Source organism: Ornithodoros turicata, chromosome 6 (assembly GCF_037126465.1).
Source record: "Ornithodoros turicata isolate Travis chromosome 6, ASM3712646v1, whole genome shotgun sequence".
NCBI lineage: Eukaryota > Metazoa > Arthropoda > Arachnida > Ixodida > Argasidae > Ornithodoros > Ornithodoros turicata.
The window spans coordinates 69767622-69790428 of NC_088206.1; the positions used below are offsets into that span (position 1 = coordinate 69767622).

At 46.3% G+C, this 22807-nt stretch overlaps 1 protein-coding gene across 3 annotated transcripts in view; it reads left to right on the top strand.

Moving 5' to 3' along the window:
* The window catches only part of LOC135397238 (uncharacterized), a 48862-nt gene extending 27790 nt beyond the window's left edge, over positions 1-21072 (top strand). For 2 of the 3 annotated variants that reach the window (XM_064628672.1, XM_064628671.1), the window contains exons 3-10: positions 1868-1900; positions 7149-7304; positions 11649-11815; positions 12176-12382; positions 13943-14070; positions 15177-15306; positions 18330-18617; positions 20816-21072. In XM_064628672.1, coding sequence (XP_064484742.1) covers positions 1868-1900; positions 7149-7304; positions 11649-11815; positions 12176-12382; positions 13943-14070; positions 15177-15306; positions 18330-18617; positions 20816-20974 — 1268 coding nt within the window. In that variant the 3' untranslated portion in view covers positions 20975-21072. Of the gene's footprint in view, positions 1-1867; positions 1901-3000; positions 3364-7148; positions 7305-11648; positions 11816-12175; positions 12383-13942; positions 14071-15176; positions 15307-18329; positions 18618-20815 lie in introns of those variants that run through there. The other variant, XM_064628673.1, reaches the window with a different exon arrangement.
* The last annotated feature ends 1735 nt before the right edge of the window (positions 21073-22807 follow it).

Here is a 22807-nt window from a genome sequence, read left to right on the forward strand (position 1 = left end):
TTGTGTGGAGATTCTTCTACGGGATTTTGTCATATAAATATTGCCTCGTTACTATAGTATTCGACATTTTGATTTACGGTGACTGTCAAATGCGTACGTTGCTCTTAGTGAAATAAAACTGTCTAACGAAAACAAAGGCCCCTTCTGCTAGTACTCACTGCTTTCTGCCTGTTTTCACAAGGAATGGGTTCATTATCTATCTCTATCGAACCTTTTCTTGTTGTCTGAACGTTGTCTATCTCCATCTACCCTTTTCAAAGGTCAGTTTCATTTACAACCACCTAGCAAGGTCTTGGAATACCGACCTCAAGAAATTTGTTCGGTTTGGTTTTCACACGGCATGGACGTGAAAGTAATTTGCTTGTACGTTATCAGGTCACGGGTTTTGAAGTACTTTCCAGAAAACAAGCGAACTACAACTGGTACACAACATATGTATCACGTAGGTTCGGTCGAACACTTTATTGAACTTTATGAACTGAATTATGTCCTGAAAGCGCACTTCACGCAGTCCCGATGATTGAACACTCGCTCCAAACTACTGGCAATCACAAGCGTATCCAGGTCTTCAGAATCAAATCACAGAACAACCAGAAACAAACCTTCTGCCGTCACTCACCGCCCTGCTAACCCTAATCACCGTCGAACGAAAACAATACCAACCAGCCTCGTGATTGGCTTTCGAGACCGGCTGCTCAGGCTGCAGAGCAACAGGGCAGCACAGCAACCAAAAATTCGGATACGAGAGCAGCAGGGAATTTCTGCAGCTCGGCGGCGCTGCTGCTCTCGCCCAGTGCTATGGGACCGCTCGTGTCGCTGCAGCTCTGCTGCTCCGCTGCTGTTGCTCTGCTGCTGCTGCTCAAATCAAGGCTATGGGACCCTGCCTTAAGGACTCGCGGAACCAGTGGGCATGCATAATTATACCTTTCGTTTTCCTGGTTTGTTGTAAACGGGAGCCGTACGCCTTGTTGTGGCAATTTGAAATTTGCAAAAGAAAATGCATACGACCCTCTCTCTCCTCACATACGAAGCGATAATTGCATCAATCGGCACAGTGGTCGGCGCAAGGCGTGTTTGCTGTGAAACTGGATGTCGTTTTGGCGTTCAACCAGAAGCGGTGAAAACGGCATGTATAACACGCACGGTGATGGCACCTCGGTTCTTGAATTCGTGTAACTTCTTAGATTCCGACAGATTCTCAACTGCAAGGCAGCCCCTCGACAAAACGAGATGCAGGTCATGAACAATAGGTTATGGTTCTCAGAGTTGTATTGCTTGCATTGCTGCCAGTCGTGCTGGTCGCTGTGGGAGACTATGCCAAAGTGTGTATAATGTTTCCTGCTTCGATTGTGGAGTTTGTAGGTCTCTAACACTCATGCCGCATGCGAGTAATGTGGAAGGTGAGTGTTATGCGTGAGTGCATGTTGTGCGCCTAAAATTACGATACGTGATTGTGTATTCAGAGGAGTAACGTCCCCACGGAGTATTCTTCACAAAGTAACTCGCAGCTCTTGTGCTATGTTATACAATGGCCGTCCTGCGGTGCCGAAATATGGGTACGGCATTGGGTACGGCACGACAACACCCCCTGTGTCATCTGCTACAGAGTATATCTGCGCCCTAGGATATCCTCCACTGTCAGCAATGCCAGCGCCACCTAGATACTTTCTCCGCAGTCACGTGCACAATCAACATGTCCACTAATCATCGTAGACGATTTCATACGGAGAAAGCATTGTCATTGTCGAGAGCACTTCGTCGCTGGCGGCCTATTGTCACGAATTCGGGTTACTTTCCTCTAGGTGGCGTTGGTTGTACACGAAGAGACGTGACGTTGAGCTTATTTCAGTGTCGTATTATTTAACAGATGCCACCGGTGCAGGAGGAGATGAAGAGCGGAGTAAGTGTTATTTACCTACTACTGTCCTTGGACACCTCCACACCACGGCACTAGCGCACGGGAGCTTTATATAGGGAACCTTGTGACGCAACGCAGCAAAGCAGTGGGAAACTGGGCGTTGCGCTCCCCTTTTTTTTCGGAATAGCCTGGAAAGAACCTTTCGACAACAAACTTAGGACAACGAGGGCGAAATGCGACGTATGCCACCTGATGCTTAGCACGGTGCAAAGTACTTATTCAATGTGACCATAGGACATCCTGTGTCATGAAGGAATATAGCAGCACAAATCACAGGGCGTTTTGCACGCTTGATGCCTTTGAGGGCACCTTATGGATGAGTACCTTATCTTACACTCTTAAAAATGAACTTCACCGCATAGCACGCTCCTAGCCAACCATCTCGAATGATATCGTTATCTGCCCTGATTTGTTGAAAACGAGAGGCGTACGCCTTTTTTGTGAAAATTATGAACAGCATAAGTGTCACAAAAAGGCGTACGCCTCCCGTTTTCAACAAATCAGGGCAGATAGCGATATCATAGGAGATTATGGTTGGCTAGGAGCGTGCTATGCGGTGAAGTTCATTTTTAAGAGTGTACGTAGACTTATACCGCCGTATCCTCACTCAGCCCTAAGGGATCCCTAGTCTAGCCAAGGAGCGCGTGCCCAGTGCATTGCCAAAGCCACTGAAAGGTCCCCTCAAAGTGCAAGGATCCCTCAAGGCAGAGCACATAGCACTAATTCTACTTATCTTTTTTCTAGAGAGAAAGTGAGTATTTAATTTTTTTTTTCCTTTATTGAACGGGGCTTCTACAATGTGTTTTTACACGAGCTTAGCCGACAGCCGAGCGTAGAGCGGGACAGCGAACCGACGGCCACCATACTCCACGGCACGTAAACAAAGACGTAACGTACTCTTAAAAATGAACTTCACCACATAGCACGCTCCTAGCCAATCATCACCCCGAATGACAACGTTCTCGCCCCCCGATTTGTTGAAAACGAGAGGCGGAGCCTATTTTGTGCCGAACATAATGGCACAAAATAGGCTCCGCCTCTCGTTTTCAACGAATCGGGGGAGAGAACGTTGTCATTCGGGATGATGGTTGGCTAGGAGCGTGCTATGTGGTGAAGTTCATTTCTAAGAGTGTACGTGACATTCAAATCCCAGGAGGTGGCAAAAACCTAGTAAGAACAAATAAAGTTGTCCCGCATTATTCTAGGCGGCGTAGTTTCTTAATTATAATTGAGTGACACGTTTTCTGGGACACCCTGCATATAGCGAATGCCTTTGACGCGTACTGAGCAATTTGCTGCGCCATCGTCTCCTTGTAAAATGTTGTGACATCGCAATCACTAGCATCTTCATTCCAGGCAGAAAATTCTCGCTGCCGTTGCCATCGGATGCCTTCTTCTCGTCGGCGCCGTAATTCTTATGATGGCTGTACTTGGCTCGGACAGCAGTAAGCCATTACACAGTTGCCTCAGCTCACTTCAGAGTGACCCTTGATTATTTAAAAAAAATGTACTTGAGATGAAAATTAGAAACCTTCGGAGTCAGGTGTTTGCCGCCCAAACAGGTGGTTTCCATCAGTGTACCTCGTTTTTTTGCGCTAATTAGAAAGCCCATGGCCACAGCACCCCATTTCAGTCACAATTACAGTATCTTTGACACCCGACACCCGAAAACATGTAAAAACTGACCGAAAAACCAAGAAAACAGAACGGAACATCCGATGTCGGTTATTATCAGTAACTCATGGCTGCGAACAGCTAAGGTTCTGAAGGCAAAATACGTGATTGCACCCGATCCTCGCCCTCCCTTTTTTCTGCTGGGTGATTTCACGCCGAATCAGGCAGGGTGGTCCGGTTCCACAACAAATCTCATCCCGGCAGGTTACAAGAGGGGTCCAAGCAGCACAACACGTTGGCCCAATGTTGCACCAATATTGACAATAATGGCCCAATATTATTACAATCTTGGACCAATGTTGCAAATATTGGTTCAATATTCACCAAAATTCCAGCGCCAATATGCCTCCTAGGGACAAGGCTTTCATATAAATATGAAAGCCTTGTCCCTAGGAAGCAATTGGCGCTAAAAGTAGTTGAAAATAATTGGTGGATATTTTTTAATGAATTATCATTCAGATGTGGACATCTCGACCATTGCGCTTCCTACGAAGTTTGACGCCGCGTATATTCCTAACTATTTGCCATATTCAATTTTTTGTCGCATATTGTCAGTGGTGGACAGCATTGCATCCTAAGTTCCGAAGATTCTAAGGTTTGCCTTTGAGGGTGTCGCAAAGTTGTCTAATTTGTAAAATATAGTACCTTATGAGAAGCTAGTCTCGAAATGCCCTCTCTTCTCGTAGCAGGTACATCGTATTGTGATTTGGGGTAGCGCACCCAACAGTCTTTTTGTGAGGGGTGTCGACCGAAAATGCGTTAATTCGACAGCGCGCATCCCATATATTCCGACCCGTGACACCATTCATTTTACTCACAAACATTCTTCATGGCGACTCAAAACAGCACATAAAAAAATTGCTTCAGAGGTCGTCAAAGTTACGTTCGTAACGCAACGTCGTTCTCAACGTAACTTTGACCATCTCTGAAGCATTTTTTAATGTGCTGTTTTGAGTCGCCATGAAGGACGTCGAGCATGAAGCAACCGAGTTGAGTATGTCGAGTATGAGTCGAATATGAAGCAACCTTTCAATTTTTGCTTACAACTGATAGTATAGCTATCAGTCTGTGATTGCAGACGCAAGCGGCATTACCTGCCTGATGTAAAACCCCGAGACTAGAGAACACGAAGGGACTCCTAGTATCGGGGTTCTACCATTATGCATCATCTTCACCAGCTCGCTTGCTTCCTAGCCATTTCTTCATTGGCATATTACCTGTTTTGTGTATTGGCACAATGGTCTCGTTGGGCTTTTTAAATAATTTTTTTTTATTATTCAAAAGCTAAGTAAAGAATGTATACGCTATCAAACGCGAGATGGGAGTCTTTTACATGTTCGAAGCGCTGCTGTGTTAGAACTTTTGAACATGCCGCTCGGGCGGTTTTCAATGACAATTGAATTCAATGGCCATTGAACACGCGCGTGCCGCCACCACGTGTGTAACGTGTCAACGTCGCAAAAAGCATTAGATCCAAGGCTGCCTGAAAGGTTGACACGTTACACCCTAGATGGCGCCACGCGCGTGTTCAGTGACGATTGATTTCAATGATCATTGAAGAGTGCACGTGTGGCAGGGGTATTAGGTAACGAAGTCGGTGGAAGAAAGGACGGGGGGAAGTTTCCAGGGGCAAACAGGGATACGTGAAAAGCGTTTGCTGAAGTCAAACAGAGATCTCGGGGGAAGGATTCTCCAGAGTAATGTCATTCTCTATGTTCTTAGCATTTGTTTACCATTCTTTGTTCTATTGAAGGGACGAATACAGAATTGAACATGAATCCGAATCCAAGGAATGTTATACGAATTCATGGAATCTTACGAATCTCCAATCTTTGAAAAACAACGTTCTACAAACAGCATAGCACGCTGTGCGCCAACCATTGCAAAGAATCATAGGGTTATCGATTCTGATTCGAGGAGAGAGAGGGGGCGTACGCCTTTTTGTGGCAATTTGGATATGTGATAATTGCCACAAAGAGGCGTACGCCCACCTTTTTCTTCGAATCAGAAGCGATAACTCATCATTCTTGGCAATGGTTGGCGCACAGCATGCTATATGGTGAAGTGAACTTGTTGTTCATAGACTACAGAATCCTACCAAAATTACAGAAATCTTCTGGTCTCACTTTGCACTCCTGCAAAATATTGTGGCTCTCTACACTCTTAAAAATGAACTTCACCGCATAGCACGCTCCTAGCCAATCATAATCTCGAATGATATCGTTATCTGCCCTGATTTGTTGAAAACGGGAGGCGTACGCCTTTTTTGTGACACTTATGCGGTTCATAATTGTCACCAAAAGGCGTACGCCCACCGTTTTCAACAAATCAGGGCAGATAACGATATCATTCGAGATTATGGTTGGCTAGCAGTGTGCTATGCGGTGAAGTTCATTTTTAAGAGTGTGTGTTCTAGAGAAGGGACGAATCATGAGTCCGAATCCAAGGAATGTTCTACGAATTCATGGAATCTTACGAATCTCCAATCTTTGAAAAACAACGTTCTACAAACAGCATAGCACGCTGTGCGCCAACCATTGCAAAGAATCATAGGGTTATCGATTCTGATTCGAGGAGAGAGGGGGGCGTACGCCTTTTTGTGGCAATTTGGATGTGTGATAATTGCCACAAAGAGGCGTACGCCCACCTTTTTCGTCGAATCAGAAGCGATAACTCATCATTCTTGGCAATGGTTGGCGCACAGCATGCTATATGGTGAAGTGAACTTAAGTAACTTGTTGTTCATAGACTACAGAATCCTACCAAAATTACAGAAATCTTCTGGTCTCACTTTGCATTCCTGCAAAATGCTGCTCTACGTGACGCTAAAGCTATAGATGAACTAATTTGAGAATTTTGATGAATTTTTGAGAACTGACGACTTGTTGAAAATGGGAGGAAGTAATGTCATTCCTAGTGTAGGCATTGATTTTGTCGATTTTCAAAAGAAACACACGAACGTGGTTGGTGGATACGAAAGAATCGATTCGCCGTGGAATCCCTGCCATGGATTTGTGGATTCGGTTGGCCCATCCCTACTGTGTTCCTACCTGTGCTCAAACGATGCACTTTTCTTTCATGTTGGTGCGAGACATTACACTATACACTATACGGTTACAACTATACACTTCAGGTAACGAATTAGTCTGGACAAATACCCCGAGTACAAAACATGTCTGTTTTCAAGAGCACACGCTTAAAAATGAACTTCACAGCATAGCACGCTCCTAGCCAATCATATATCGTTATCTGCCATGGTTTGTTGAAAACTGGGGGCGTACGCCTTTTCGGTGACAACTATGAACAGCATAAGTGTCACAAAAAGGCGTACGCCTCCCGTTTTCAACAAATCGGGGCATATCATTAAATAGATGATGGTTGGCTAGGAGGGTGCTATATGAAGTGAAGATCATTTTGCAAAGGTCATGAGTCGAGTTGTTCTCATATAGCACATTCGCAGCTGGGGCAGTGAAACGTATAGCATCAGAAAGCCCATAGTTGCTTACTTGAGTTGAGTTGGTGGCTGAAATGTTTCTGCGCGGTTCCGCTTTCTAAGGTGAAGAACATGGCTCCGACTCCAAAAATGGAGGAAGCGACGACAATGACTACCCGGTATCGTATGGCGGGGGCGGTTCCTCAAGTCCTCCCAGCATCCCTGCGGAACCTGCTAGCCCCCCTTCTACCACCACCACCACCACAACGACAACGACCAGTAAGCAACAAAGATCGCCCCCCCTGTCTATAGATTCGAATGGCGCTGTTGTCTGTCAGACGCGACGTACAGCTCGCGTCACAGTTAAAGGTACTGTAAAGCAGTAGAGAAGCAAGATGCGCTGGCGACGTGTCCTGAGCCTCTGTTGCCTGTAAATCCCATATGCGGAACCATACGGCCGACAACGCTATCTAAATATTATTAATTTGTCGTGAAAAATCCGGCGCAGTACAGCGGCTAGACGCCTGGTGTCGAACAACCCCGTTTGCCGCGGGCAACACTGTCGAATATGTATAATGTATGCGGCATTTTGTCACGATTTTGTTCTTTTCGCGGAGTGCAGCAACCCCTGTTTAGTGTGTTTTTTTGCGAAATCAAAATGAAAAAGGAACGCAGCGCTATTCGACGGAAGCGCCATCCGAACCAAGTGGCGAGAAATCGCAGAATGATTCACATAACTGAAAGTAATGGTTCTGAGGATGACACAGACAGTGCACAAACAAATCCCGACACTGTCTGGCCTTAACGGCTTCCACATTTTAGCTGTTCAGTATTTGTAAAACCCCGAGAGCCGAGACTAGGGAACACGAAGGGACAGACACGTTCACAACAGGAAGTTTGTTTATCCGCAGATGTGGATCGTTGTGTGGATTGCAGGGGCGGATTTTGTGGTGGATTGTTAGGTCGGGCCCAGTGTTATACGCATGCAATGTGGTTGCCGCGGTACTCTGCAGAGAGTACGGATCCTTTCCGAATAGTATTAGTGTCGCCCGTAATTTCAGTTTTCTAATTAAATGCACCGCCGTTTTCATACTGATGGCTTGGACTATCGAATAGCCACGCAAAATTAAATTCGACCTCTGCTGCTTTACAGTACCTTTAACATGAACTCCATTCCAGCCTGCCGACCCTGCACTCTTAAAAAACGGGATGAAAAAAAAATTGTTGAAAACGGGAGGCGGAGCCTATTCTTTACCGTGCATAATAGCATAAAATAGCACAAAATCAGGGGCGAGAACGGGATGAAAAAAAAAATTGTTGAAAACGGGAGGCGGAGCCTATTTTGTGCCATTATGCACGGCACAGAATAGGCTCCGCCTCCCGTTTTCAACAAATCAGGGGCGTGAACGTTGTCATTCAGGATGATGGTTGGCTAGGAGCCTGCTATGTGGTGAAGTTCATTGTGGTGGTGCTGTTTTGGTCAGTCTATTTACAGTTAAACGGGAGACACTCGGTAGGGGGCGTATGAAGGCTTTCTTTTCTGCTAGGCGCTTCCGAGCCGTACCACGTCGCGCGCGTCGCCTCTCCTCTCTTGTGGACATGCTGCTACGTGCACTGCGAACAAAGAAGCCAAGTAACTCGTATAGGGAGTGTGCGACAAACTGGTGGCGCCGCGATGCGGCCTCCGGAGAAAGTACATCGCGTGATAGCCGCCGGGTACCCAGCTTTGTTTACATGTGAAGAGAGGGGCGTTTTTTTGTTTGTTTTTTTTTTGCCAAACTGGAACTGTTGCATCGCTAACTGCGCCAGCACCTAAAAGAACTCTTCATTAGGAACACGAAGTTTCATTTCTCGTGATTTCTATGCTTCGAATACCAGCGAGGGCACTAGACTCGCAGCGAATAGCGTTTGTGACGCGCGTTCGGCCATTGCATTGCAAGTTCTACGTTGTCCAGAAGCTTTAGTTTTAGTATTTACGCACGGACCATTTCACAGCTGTCGTGCCACAAGCCTACGGCGGTAGCCGAGGTAAAAACTCATAATTTCTTCTTTGAGGATCTCTTTAGCATTATTGGATCTGAGGATACTGGAAAAACTGCAGTATAAGTTTAGACAATAAGGATGACCTCACGTATTTATTTGTATGGTTAAAACGGATGCACGATGTAGATTTCAGTGACGAAGCTATGTGCGTGCAAAGAGGACGAAAGGAATACAAAACTCAGTCAAAAACATGATATTACAAATGGTTGGGAGAAATACACGTATGTAGCTTTAGCTAGCAAGCCAGGATTTTGTGACTAATCATCTCGACGTATCACTTACTGCGTTTTGACCGGACAGACGCGAGTGGCTGTTCTCCTTCCGCAGTGTTAGATACATTATAAATACGGTGGTTGCTTCTGTGCAGTCTGTCTCCATTCGCTTCGTTCGCGCCCCAGAAAGGTTCCACATTATTTGCACTTCGAAAATTAGCCCTTCTAATTACGGCGGTCGCCACGCAAGCTACGGTTGCACTTGAGAATGCATAGAACGGGCGGCGTGGTATCACGTCGGATACTTCCAAGACCGCCACTGGCGGCGCTGTCGCGACGGAGCAGCGCGCCCCCTTTAGGTGTCGCACGGTCCCTATAGTGTGGGTAGGATGGTGCGGACGTGGTGTGGGTGTGGCAAGGGCAAAACAGACGGACCAGTGAAACGCGACGCGCTTCGCACAAATGTATAGTGCGTATGGTTTCGCCGTATACTGCGACGCCCAGTAGAATTCGCCACTGATTAATGCAATCTACGGATGTCACATGGCACATTCAGCAAAAAGCTGCATTTTCTCCGACATTCAGCCTAGATTATTTCAATTTCGTGTACTGGTAGCGGTGACGTTACTGCTAATTTACTATTTGCAACTAGTCCTGGATGCGCGATCCCTCTTCCCCCCCCCCTCCTCCTGTACGGAGGCTGTATCCCGATACAAAGACTGGGAGGTTGCGGGTTCGAATCCTACCACCGTCTGCGCTGCCTGAGGTTTTCTCTGGGTTTTCCGAAGGGTTTTTTCTTGACGATAATGTCGACACAGTTGACCCTGAAGCCGTCCTAGGGCGTACGCTATCCCCATCTGTTGCCCGCTCCTTCCTACTGTCCTCTCTCCACCTGACCACATCTGTACACCGATCATAGCCACAGTTGCGTCGCGGCGCTAAGAATGAATAGAAAGAAAACATTGCAATGGGGTAAATCCGACATGTGTTTTCCGTTTCTATAGGAACGATAACAAAGTATGAGGTTGACTTGGCAGATTTCGGAGATCAATTGGAAAAATTGGATTTCTCGGGAGTTAAATCTGAGTGCTCCGGAGTTGTGGCAAAATCTTCCCCGAGAAAGATGGCGCAGACATAGGTGAAACAACTCGTACACGCAAATATTCGACAGAAAGTGTGGCACTGCAAACCAGCGCCAAGACGAGCAGCACGCACGTGGAGGATGAGCGTCTTATCTTCCGCGTTTTCCTTGACCTCATTAGTGGGAGCCCAGCCAGCGCCATCTATCTAGATGCCATTGCCTCCTCTCCCTCGTTCGCTGTGTGGACACAGAATGCGTCTGCTACTGCGATTCACCGTTCTGAGAATTCCAAGAACCCGCAGATGATTGCGGCTCACCTGGAACTTGCAGACCTAAATATGTAGCAAAAAAGTGCAAGTCGCTTTCGAGAAAGTCAGTTCTGAGAAAGACGACGACGCAGACGACGGTGGTTCTCCTCCATGGCCACGGCCGCTGAAAGCACGTTCGTGATTGGGTACGGCTGTCGAAAACACGATCCTGATTGGCTGAATTGTTACGTCACGTCGACGAGCGCGCAGGCTTTCTGAATCTACACTCTTAAAAATGAACTTCACCTCATAGCACGCTCCTAACCAACCATAATCCCAAATGATATCGTTATCTGCCCTGGTTCGTTGAAAACGGGAGGCGTACCCCTTTTTTGTGACAATTATGAACCGCATAAGTGTCACAAAAAGGCGTACGCCTCCCGTTTTTAACAAATCAGGGCAGATAACGATATCATTCGAGATAGTGGTTGGCTAGGAGCGTGCTATGAGGTGAAGTTCATTTTTAAGAGTGTAGGTGGTGTTTGCCCAGCTGATGTCTCCCTCACACGCCGGCAAGCGGCAATTACGTCATCGGTTTCGAAGTTGGGATGATTTCATTTTGCGGCGTTTTCTTCGAAGGCATCTCCCAGTGAATGTCTCTTGGACACCATCTTTAAATATCGCGGGTCGGCAAAGATTCTTCGTTGGGCTGCCAGTCGCGACGTCATGTCAGCTACCCAATAGCGCGTCATGCCGCCCCTCCCGCGTCGCCACTAGTCGTTCTCGCTAGCCATTGACACGTGCTGAATGACATGACGTCACCACACGCCAGAAGTAGCAAGGGTGAGATCGTGGCTGCTTCGCGCATTCTTGTAGAATAATTATCTCGGGAAATTCGCGTGTTGAAATGAAAATATTTTTTTTTGCGTAACTCGAATCGATTGGTTGTTGGTTGGCTGGCAGACGATTCTTGCCAGGTGTGGCACGTGCCCGCAGTACAGGTATGGACCACTTACCTGGGCCGTCGTTTTTCTTCCAGCGATCATCCCCAACTACTTCCTCATGTGCACCGTAGGACTACGTTTCTTCGACACAAAGGAGTATAAAACGGTGGGATGCACTTACTTCGTTTTCGACAGCGTCATCCCGACCGACATTGGGTTGATGGGGTCTGAGGATCAACGCGCCTGGAAAGTCTTCAAAAGTGTAAGTTCCATAAAGGATTCAGCCTTAGCGTTAGTTCATCGTTATGCTTGGCCTTGCCGTCTGTCATGCAATGGTGCAATATACCACAATACCCATAGGCAAATTCTTTTGCACACGGCTAAATTCTCCTTCAAGTACACTGTTGGAGCCAACCCGATCAGTCAATTTTGGACACTTGCAACTTACATACTCGCTTTTAGATCCGCCTTCTTACCTAGAAAGGCCAACTCCGTGGCTTTCTACCACGAATACTGACTCTAATTCGGGCAAATACTTTCAGTGTGAATATTACTGCCGAAATTATTGCTGCCTATTTTTCTATGCGTGCATGGCAAAATGTGAAAGGAATACTTCTTCCAGCTGTCGTGGGCACCAAACCCGCTGTTTGGTATTTCTTTTCCCGGAAAATATGCCGCAGACTTGACGACGGCTCTCTCTAACACTGCCCTCGATGATTTGAAGCAGCTGTTCGTAAAAGGGTACAGAGCCTTCGGGGTTCTCAACTGCAAAGGAGACGCTTCGTTTCTTCATGGTACCGCTGGAAAGAATATCGGCGACTTGTTTGATGTAAGTAACTCGATTCGATTAAACATCACGCATGATATGTATACGCAAGAGCGCCGAGAGGCGCCGAAATCATAGAGAGGGCGCCGAAAGGCAGGCCCTGGTAGGTTGGTTGGACAATGGTTTACGACGTCGGCGGTGTACATTGTTGATCTCGGCCACCAGTGGCGTCGGAACTATTTTTCCACTGGGGGAGCGGAAAAAAATGCTACCATCATCATCATCATCATTTATTTTCCTTGAGGGCTCATGCAGGCAATTCAGGGGTGGTACACAAATTGAAAACGTGCTCCAGGCAAATTACGACATGCGCATACTTGTACAGCAGACCTAAACTAACATTGCTGAAGTATGTCAGTGAGAAGATAATGTTAATATAATTACAAACATAATTTACATATCTGGGGGAGCCGTGCTCTCTCATCTGGAAATGAGGGGGAGCCGTCGCTCCCCCTGCTGCCCCTGTTCCGGCGCCCCTGTTCCGGCGCCCCTGTCGGCAACGCAAATAAGCGTTTTCTGTTTCGTTTATAGAGCTGATGGCAGTGAGGGAGGGAGGGGTGGCAAACTCGCCTCGGGGCGGCTCTAGTATGACACCCGAACACCCCTGAAATCCAGGTACCTTGAGCCGCAAGAGAGTTATCTCAGTCTTCACTAGATGGCGCAGTATGTGAACGGCAGAAGTGGGGACCAGTGTGAGGAGACCGCTCGAACGGCGTGAGCTCGTCGGTACCGCTTTGTGCTGCCGACGTGGATTTTTTTTTTTGTCGCGCGCCGGGTTTGGTTCGCTGGAGAGTTCCTATAGGGTACGACGCGTATGCGAAAAACGTCCGTTTGCCTGCGTTATATTCAGTGAAATGAATGCGGCTCGACTCCATAGTTTCTTGGTGTGAGAAATCTGCTAAGAGGCGGTAAGGCGGTAATAAGATGTTACCAGGAAAGCTGGAGTTCCCTCTGAGCTGTATCCTACTAATTTGGATATCGTAAAGGACTACACACTGGCATACTTTTCCGTAACGAGCTGAAATGAACATCTCCTGTGCAACCTTAATACAGTCCATTTTGTATTCCGCAATATTCGTTATAATACAATGATTTGGCCTACCTTGGGAATTTCATACATGGGATGCCTATGAAATAACCATTTTAATTTTAGTTGAGAGGGTGAAAAATATCGTGGATAGACTGGTTCTTAATTGTATGGGAACGCTGTCTGCATTGGGTGGGCAATATCAACTGGTAGGCAGCAATTGTGAAGGAAACATATCTGAAATCTTCAAACATATCCCCAATTTTCGATCCTACTCATGCAGGACAGCCGTTTTCAAGTGTGCGTTTTGCCTAAAAACAATCCAGACGTCATTACGTAGTTGTCATTTAATATATTGGTTGTATACTGCGCGTGCAGTGTGTAATGTAATGAATGCTACTGTAATGAAGTACGATGTTCGACTGCACCGTGCGCTACCCATAAAGATCGGTAGATTCGCAACTAACACCGGGCATTCATATTGATAAGCGAGCACAGCACCACTGCCACCTAGTGGGGTTCTCTCAATTTTTCAGAAAATATTCAACTCTATGACTCAAGTCCAAAGGGATGCTGGTCCAGTGATTTTCTTCGTTGGACTACAGCTATCGGCAGGATCGACATCGCAAAGTGCTGCACTCATGCAGGACGCCAAGGCTATAAGGTACTTTTCTGCTATTACGGTTGCGGTGGGACATATATGCCCAACGTACTGTGCCTGTCCATGTTGCTCTCACTCTGTGATTACTCGTGACGAAACCCCGGGCGGTATAAGCAGCGCGTGAGATGGTGAGCGTGGTTGTGTGTGCTGTCCCGCGAGTCGGACTCACCGAGAGGTGAGCTCAATTAATGAACACAGCTAAAGGTCACTTGGACTTCCCGAGGTCATCGGGGGGTCATGTCTGCGGTCCGAGGCTGGTCTCTCGGACTGCTGTGCAGTGACAGTACACGGGTGACTGCTGGTTGACATGGTTTCGAGCCGTGTCGAATGTCACCTGTGGTGGCTTTGCATAGATGATTGCCTTAGAGAAGTCTGGAAGTGTCAACAACCGATGTGATTGGTTCGTATTCGAGACGCGTCCAGATGCTGTGGGCATAATATCAACCCACGGAGCATCGAGTTTCTGCATAAAAGGCACTGAACGTGCAAGGCCACCTAGATACTGTAATAGATATTCAGATAGATAGATAGATAGTCATCAGAAAGATCTGGGACCGTTTGTCCCGTTTAGTAGAGGGGGGGGCGTTCCATTACTGCTCGCAGACGACAGTGGTCCGCTTCCATGACTACGACCGCTGAAAAATCGTTCGTGATTGGCTACCGCAGTTGCAAACGCGATCCTGATTGGCTGACTATTAGTAGTTACATCACGTCGATGGGTAAGCAGGCATTCTCTACTTAAGTGGTGCTGGAGCGAGCATGTTCACTTTGAGTTTGGCTTTCATGGTGACGTAACCGTAGTATACCACGAAAGTGCAGGAATAAAAGTGACCGTTCTCGAACAAACGTCAAATACAGTAGGGAAGTTTTGTCCCGAACGAGTGGCTGCTTCGACTGCTTTGAAGAACCGGAACCGTGACGCAAGCTTTGAGCGATTTTAAAGGCCGCCGTAGAGCCGGCCGTAGGTGGCGCTGCGGCGGAGTTCAACTGCAATAATGTTGTGAACGTTCGGGTGTATAGTTTTGGTTTCGCTTCCACACTCGAGCCTTGACAGCTGCGGGAAAAGAAGTTGCGGAAAAGAACTACAGTGTGAATGCCTCTCGTTGCAGTCACCTGAAGATGCTCATTCTTCAGAGCCACATAGCACCCCAGCCTCCTTTGACTGCAAGTGAGTGCTTCATCTATCCGAGCAGCTCGTGGACGCAAACTCCCATCAAGGACAACATCTACTCTTCAGTGGTAGGTGAACCGGGAACCGTGTGAGCTGTCTCTCCTGTATCAGCTAATGGGGCCATCAATTCCATTCCGAGGAATGGAGATTTGTGATAATTCTATTCTTTTCAATTCCTCGTAATGAAAGGGTATGGCCAATTCCCACTCCTGGAATGGGCTTGGCAACCCCCATTCCGTTACCGTTAATTCAATCAATAAAAGAAAAGGGACCGGTAACTGTACTGGCGAGTCCAGCAGCCACCGGGGTGCCCAGACCATTACATTCCAATTCCCATTCCTGTGAGAATTCATTCCATTCCATTCCTAGGACAGTTTCTGCCATTCCATTCCAATTCCATTCCGGGCTCTGATAAATCTGGAATAATTCCGGAACCATTCCAACTCCGGAGTGACAACCCCGCTTGCCACATATATCGTATATCCACATAGTGAACCCTCGTTAATATGACCCCCGATAATCTGACATACGCGCTTTCCGACCACACTCTTGGGGAACAATGCTGTGGAAGCCCTGCAAATCTCCCCCGTTAATATGACAATTCCGCGTTATGACCAAAATTTTCGGGAACGACCATGGTCATAATAACGAGAGTTCACTGTATATCCTCACAAAGGGAGTGAGGAGACTGCTTTTTGGTAAGGAGGGGGGAGGGGAGGAGGAGGAGGAGTGAGGGTTCTTGACGATGGACCCGAGGTCAACCCGTATTACACGTGACGTAGTTTGATACGATTGCATGCTCTCTACTCCTGCATCTTTGCGATTGGACCGTATAGAACGGGAAGCTTCGAAGTATTGTGATGAACATCACGCCGCGGATTTTCGTCGCGAATGCAGGGGAAGGTGGGCCGAAGCGGTTATATTAACGCGGTTGTTAGTGCGCATGAGCATACCAGCTCTCCGTCCCCATGTATTTTCCATGATGCGCAATTTATGCTTTTTCTCGAAAAACGATTATCAACTAATATTTTAAACTGGCCCTCTAATTTGGCGAAAAAGGAAGCTGAGATGGGTCGGTTCTGAAGTCCTGAACTCTGAAGTTTGCACTAGTACAACTCCAAGCAACATGCCAAATATGGCCCAACGTGGCAAAACTGGCTAGCGTTGGCTAGCCAAACTGACCAGTGTGGAATTTGTTCCTTGGCCAGAGGTCTTGGAAGGAGCACGCCATATGTGGGCCAATATTGGGCTGAGATTGGCTAGCCAAAGTTGCCATCAATGGCTTAAGCTAGGCCTAAACTGAATGCCGATGATTTGCCAACCACAGCAAGTGCATTCCTCGCGATGCATTATGCACCTTTGAAAACTTGCACTTTGTCTGAAAAAAAAGAGAAAAACAAAACAGTAACCTCATTAATACGTTGGCAGAAATCAATCATTTCCCAAGCTTTGACCAAGCTCAAATTTTACTCTCTGCCAGGGCTCTGCCAAACTCTGGCCATCGGACACTGTTTGCTTGGGGCGCAGTATGAAGAGCAAACCAGCCTCAGTCAGTACAGACACCAATGACTTGTGAAAACAATAAATATGCTATAAATATATAACAGCAAAATGAAAATAACAAAGCAGTCATACAGCAATGGGCGTTAAGCAAAAAGACGTTAGTATCCCGAATTGAACTGCGGACCTTCCGTTTCAAAGTCCGATACATCGGAGGGGGTGCAGAAGCCACGAGGCACGGCGAGCCTGACGCTATCTAGTGTGGAAAATCGTGAACCGTGAGTTTCTCCTACTCTTCACCACATAGGACGCTCCTAGCCAACCATCATCCCGACAACGTTCTCGCCCCCAATTTGTTGAAAACGAGAGGCGGAGCCTATGTACGGCACAAAATAGGCTCCGGCTCTTGTTTTCAACAAATTCGGGGAGAGAACGTTGTCGTTCAAGATGATGGTTGGCTAGGAGCGTGCAGAGTTGTACGTAATGCGTTACTAGTAATTGCGTTACAAGTAATCAATTACTTTTTTCAGTAATTTTTTAACGTAATCAATTAATTCTGTGAGCAAGTAATTTTCCAAGTAATCTGATTACAATTTTCGGTAAACTATTACTGAGTAATTGATTACTTTTTTATCCTTCTGTCAACAATGGCAACCCCTTTTCGGCAAGCCAATCTGTTCTTCTGTTCCACAACGAGTTCGACTTTAGCAATGACGCAGAGGTCACTGTGACGCCAGTCTCTAGTCCACACGTGTTCCATGCACGCCACAGTAATATGATAATCCCTTATACCGCGACCTACTGGAGCAACAGTAAAATATATGACTGTAATGATAAATTGTGCCGGCTGAACATAATAGTAGCAAAACGAAGCGGATGTTTCTACGTTGTTTTAAATGTGTACATGTAATAAACCCGTGTATGCGTTTTGTACGTTGCTTTCAAATGTATTTGTGGATTTCACTTATCAAGTATGTTGGTGTCTCACATGAGAATTTGCAACAAGATCTGCATGGTTACATTCACTGCAGGCTTTGCTATGGTCCACAATTTAAAAGTAACGGGAAAAGTAACGCGTTACATTTTTAATCGGCAACGTATTACATTTTCGATTTGTGTGAAAGAGGGCTGACAAAGACAGCGATTATTTTCCGCTTTATCCCTTCTCACTTTGCCCCTCACAGGTTACTGTCAAGCAACAGAACTCAGTATGACAGGAGTGACAGGAGATCCAACACCTCTGTGCACAGACATATGAAAGCTCTCGGCTCTTCTTGATAGCTCATCTTTGTTCCATTTAGTCTGCTGCCACCCTAAAAATGGCCACAAATGTACAATTCTTAATTGCACGCGTGTTCCCGAAGCTGCCTTCAGAAATCCCTTCAGAATCCCTGCTATATTTCGCGATAAGCTACATGTGACGGCCGTATCTGCATGAGGTGATCCATGCCGACCATCCAATTCTAAATCTCACCAGGTAATGCTAACAAAATAATAGGGAACACGTATCTCGACCCCTAACCCCTTATTTGTTCATCTTATATCTACAGTCCACCAAAGTGTTCCTAAACCATTGAAACTTCGCTCGCAGCAACGGGCCTCTTCTATGCTTTCGGACGCACCAAACAGCGGCATGAGCTTTGCCATTTCCTTCTCGATGGCTCTGAGTATCTACGTACTCTCCTCCGAGGCGTCTTCCAATACAAAGATGAAAGATTCCTGCTCCGCCAGCGGTGTTAGCAGCCCCGACGAGTACTGCTCAGTAAATGTAGCCAATGTCTCTACTCAGACAGACAATGCCGAACATATCGTGTGGACGTATATACGTCATACGAGATACGTCTACTCGTACACTCCAGATGCCAACGTGATTGAATTGGTAAGTGCTTCAATTGGTCACTGGGCAATGGGCGGAGCCAGCATACACTCGCAAAGAAAAAAAGGAGTACTTTTACTCCTTTAAATGCAATGCCACAAAAAATAGTCCCTTTCGGGAGTAAATGCACGGGAGAAAATGAATGTCAGAGTGGAGACCGCATTCCACGCGCTGTTAGTCCCAGGTACATAATTGGTGTGCATGCATAAAAATACTGCGTCAACCGTGATATATCGACTGATATAAAATCTTGCGCCATACTAGGGCACAATTTGCGAAGAAAGATGCGCTAACTGTTTCTTACTCTGTGTGGCTGGAAAATCGCTACGTTGTCTGAGTTATACAGCCTTATGTCGGTGAAATTGACCAAGGGCACATATTTACGTTGCATTCAGGAGACCATTCGCGAAGTTTAGTGAGAATTTGCAGTCCTGGGGAGTAAATGTCTGGACTAAATGTTGGGGTAGGGGACTAAAATGGGGAGTAATTGCAGACTAGGGGAGTAGAAGTGAAGGAGACACCCTAATCCTATATCAAGGTCAAGGACATCAACTGTATCTTTCCCGAATAATTCCTGCAAGGGTCACTAATGAAGCTCTGCACTTGGCATGTAGGGCCACCATTTCTCGGTGACCATTAGCCATTAGGTCTCATTAGCCATGTGCCCATTTGTGCCCATTTGTTGGGTAACTGTCCTCCTCTTCCAATATGGCCCTCTGGCACATTAAACATCTACGTGCAGCCAGTTGAAGTACAAAGGCAGAAATAGATATTAAAAGGGGGTTCCGGTCAAAACGCCAATGAAATTGGTGCACATGAATAGAATATGCATGTTGCTCTACTGAGGGAGAACACCTGGAGACACCAAAATAGCAACTACACGCAACTACGGGCAACTTTTTCTGAGGAAAGCTGGTGCTCGTAACCTTGCCCATGCCCTCGCCGCCTATCGAAAGGTGTCTCTGGTACCAACGTAATCGATGACGGTGTCAATATCTGACAAGTCTATATTGTCTCGTATTACCTGTGCTCTGTGCTCAATTTTTCCTTATGACTTTCTCTTGACCAGTATTGACTACTTGACCTGCAATATTCAGTGATTTCCTGTTTGAACGGCACTGACGCGATGATCACATTATACAGTCAAACTCCTTTATAGCGAACACCTTTTTAACGAAAATACCACTACAGCAAATTTTTTTTGCGGTCCCGCTGGAGCCTATAGGTCCAATAATGGACATCCTTTTTAACGAAAATACCTTTACTGCGAATTTTTTTTGCTGTCCCCTGAGTTTCGTTGTAAAGGAGTTTGACTGTATCACCTTTCCTGTTGCTCATGTTACGCTGCACGTGAACGCACTGATACCTGATACCTCTTTCACGACTTACTGATCAAGTAGATCCATTTTGACCCAGTTTGCTGACCAAGTGGTTCCACTAATTCCACTTGGGATTCCACACTGTAAAAACTGGGTACCTTAAATACTCACTCTTACTTATCTGATCGTGTTTTCTTAATACTTGTTATCTTATCTTGTCATCTTAATACTTTCTGTTAATACTTAATACGTTTTCTGTTTTGTGTGTGGGGGGGTTCACATATATAGGGTGATGCACCAACCAATCAATAAAGGGGGCAACTGAGACATGCGATCGAGGGATTTTTTTTTCTGCCAGGAACACTCACCACATAGTGGTACCATTTTTCGATTGATAATTCAATTTTTTTAATTGAACTCTGAACGTCTAATGTCATGGTCATTTACTCAGTATAAGACCTGCAATGCAATCACGATTCCTAAATTGCTAAAAATGAGTCCTTGGGCTCTTTTATGTGGTTATTAAATTTAGGTTAGGCATAGTGTACTGGTAAAGTTCTGTAAGGATGTTTGGATGGTAAGGCGCGGCAGACAGAACTCCGAAGATTTTTTTTTCTCGTAAAGAAGGCAGCATTTGTATGCCGGCATATTGTAAGTGTGCACTAGTATGCAAAGAGTATGGTCATGGTGGGATTCGTCTAGTGTCATGGTCATTTACTAAGTATAGTACCTGTAATGCAATCACGATTTCTCAATTGCTGAAAATGAGTCCTTGGGCTCTTTATTATGTGGTTATTAAATTTAGGTTAGGCATAGTGTACTGGTAAAGTTCTGTAAGGATGTTTGGACGGTAAGGATAACGTTTGCACTGCTTTCTTTCAGTACAATGCGGCTAAGGCATCTGTTCAAAGCAGCAAGAGGTTCGGCATTCTGGTAGCGGATGCACAGTTGGATTACACACGCTCGTGTAGTTGTGGCAAACTGTGCAGACTTCAAGCTATAGCTACCTTCCTCGACAATCTACGAAAAGCCGGGCTCTGAAAGAGGGGAGGGAGATTACTCATGTTGTTCACCGTCAAGAGCAGCCTTTATTTCACTCGTCCGAGATTGTGTGAGCAATAAAAGCAGTTGTAAATGTACGTGCTGTTTTTATATTTTTGCAGCATAGAGATGCCCTTTCTACAGAATTGGGCAACCCTAGTAGCCATGCCGAGAAATATTCATTGCATAACTATGTCAGCGTGGTTTCGGCTCATTCTCATTCAGAGACTGATATTCAAGCAGCGAGGATTGTCTCGGATTCTACACGAAAATCCCTTGTTAACTGTAAACCTGCACTGTAAATGTACGTAACAAGCAGTCAGTCTTTAGGCTAGCTAACTACACAAACCAACCTCTTGCTGGTTACATCACACTAGTATCATGTGTGTGCTCATGAGTGCACGTAAGGCGCTTTCACAAATTTACAAAAAAGTCACAAAATACTGTGGAATCTTCCATTCTCCTGTCCACCAGGAGGATATGGTGAGACGACAGCCTTGGAGAAATGCCACCACATGGGTGTATGATGAGCTTTGCAGTGCAACACTGAGGGGTAATATTTTGGGCCTCTTTCCCAGTGATGGTAGGTACCCTAAACTAGTAGTTAATCTACTGCAGGCACCAGCTACTTCCGATTTTGCCGCACGATTGTGCTTCCGACTTTTACCTTGACCTACTTGTTTAAGAACGGAGGTGCAGAGCAATTGTGCTGTGCATACATGTGCTAAATCTTCACTTTTATCGCTGCTTGTGATTCTATTTAGGTGTCCCAAGAACACCAGAGAATGGGCTTGGTGTAGATGGACAACAAAAGTAAACAACCTTCCCAGAAAAGTAGTTGAACTACTAATTAAACTACTCTATCGCAAGTAGTAGTAGTACGAAGCAGTTAGTAGTAAACTACTGTAGAAGTAGTTAGTAGCCATCACTGCTCTTTCCTGTTTCTGCACAGGTAGCTTCTTTGTTACATTGAGCATTTGGTAAAGCGGGTGATCTCTACCTTCTATGACCTAGCGCACCAGCTCCGGTGGCGCAGCGGTAACGCGTGCGCTTGGAGACTGGGAGGTCCTCGGTTCGAATCCGCGGGCCGGCTGTGCCGTCTGGGGTTTTCCTGGGTTTCCCTCAGATGTGTAATAGGCGTATGCCGGCACAGTTCCCCTGAAGTCGGCCCATGGACGAAGCTATCCTCCCCCCGAGCGGATTCTGCTCGGTCTTCCACTTCACCCTCTCCTCCTCTCCACCACCTTTCCCTTCCCGAGAAACATGCCGCCTAATCAGGCAGGCAGACCTCTCGGTTCCTCCCAACGACACTCCTCCTCCTCCTCCTATGACCTAGCTCGGACAAGCCAACGAGTGGGTTTTGAAGTCGTCACTGTGTGTACTGTATCCATACTACTAGGGTCCAATCTAAATGCGGCTAATCTGGCTGTATGGATTATACCTTGCGATATTTTCCTAGTGTAAACTTGGTATCACTGTCACATGATTATTTCTCGCTAGGATCAATATTGGGGGAAAGGGTGGCCCTTAGTTTGCGCACGACAGACAGAAGACCACCACCACCTCCTTGTCATCCATAGATAGTGATCTACAAGGCAGGTTCGCAAGAGCTATGCATTATCGGGAGTGATAAAGCAGCATGGGAAAGGAAGTAATGGCAAAACAAAAGGGCCAACGATCTCTCCACTTGGACACCTACAGGAGTACTTTTACTCCTTTTGGGGACTAAATGCATTGCCACAAAAAATAGTCCCTTTGGGAGTCAATGCACGGGAGTAAATGAATGCACGGGAGTGGAGACTGTTGTAAGAGTCCCAGGTACATAATTCGTGT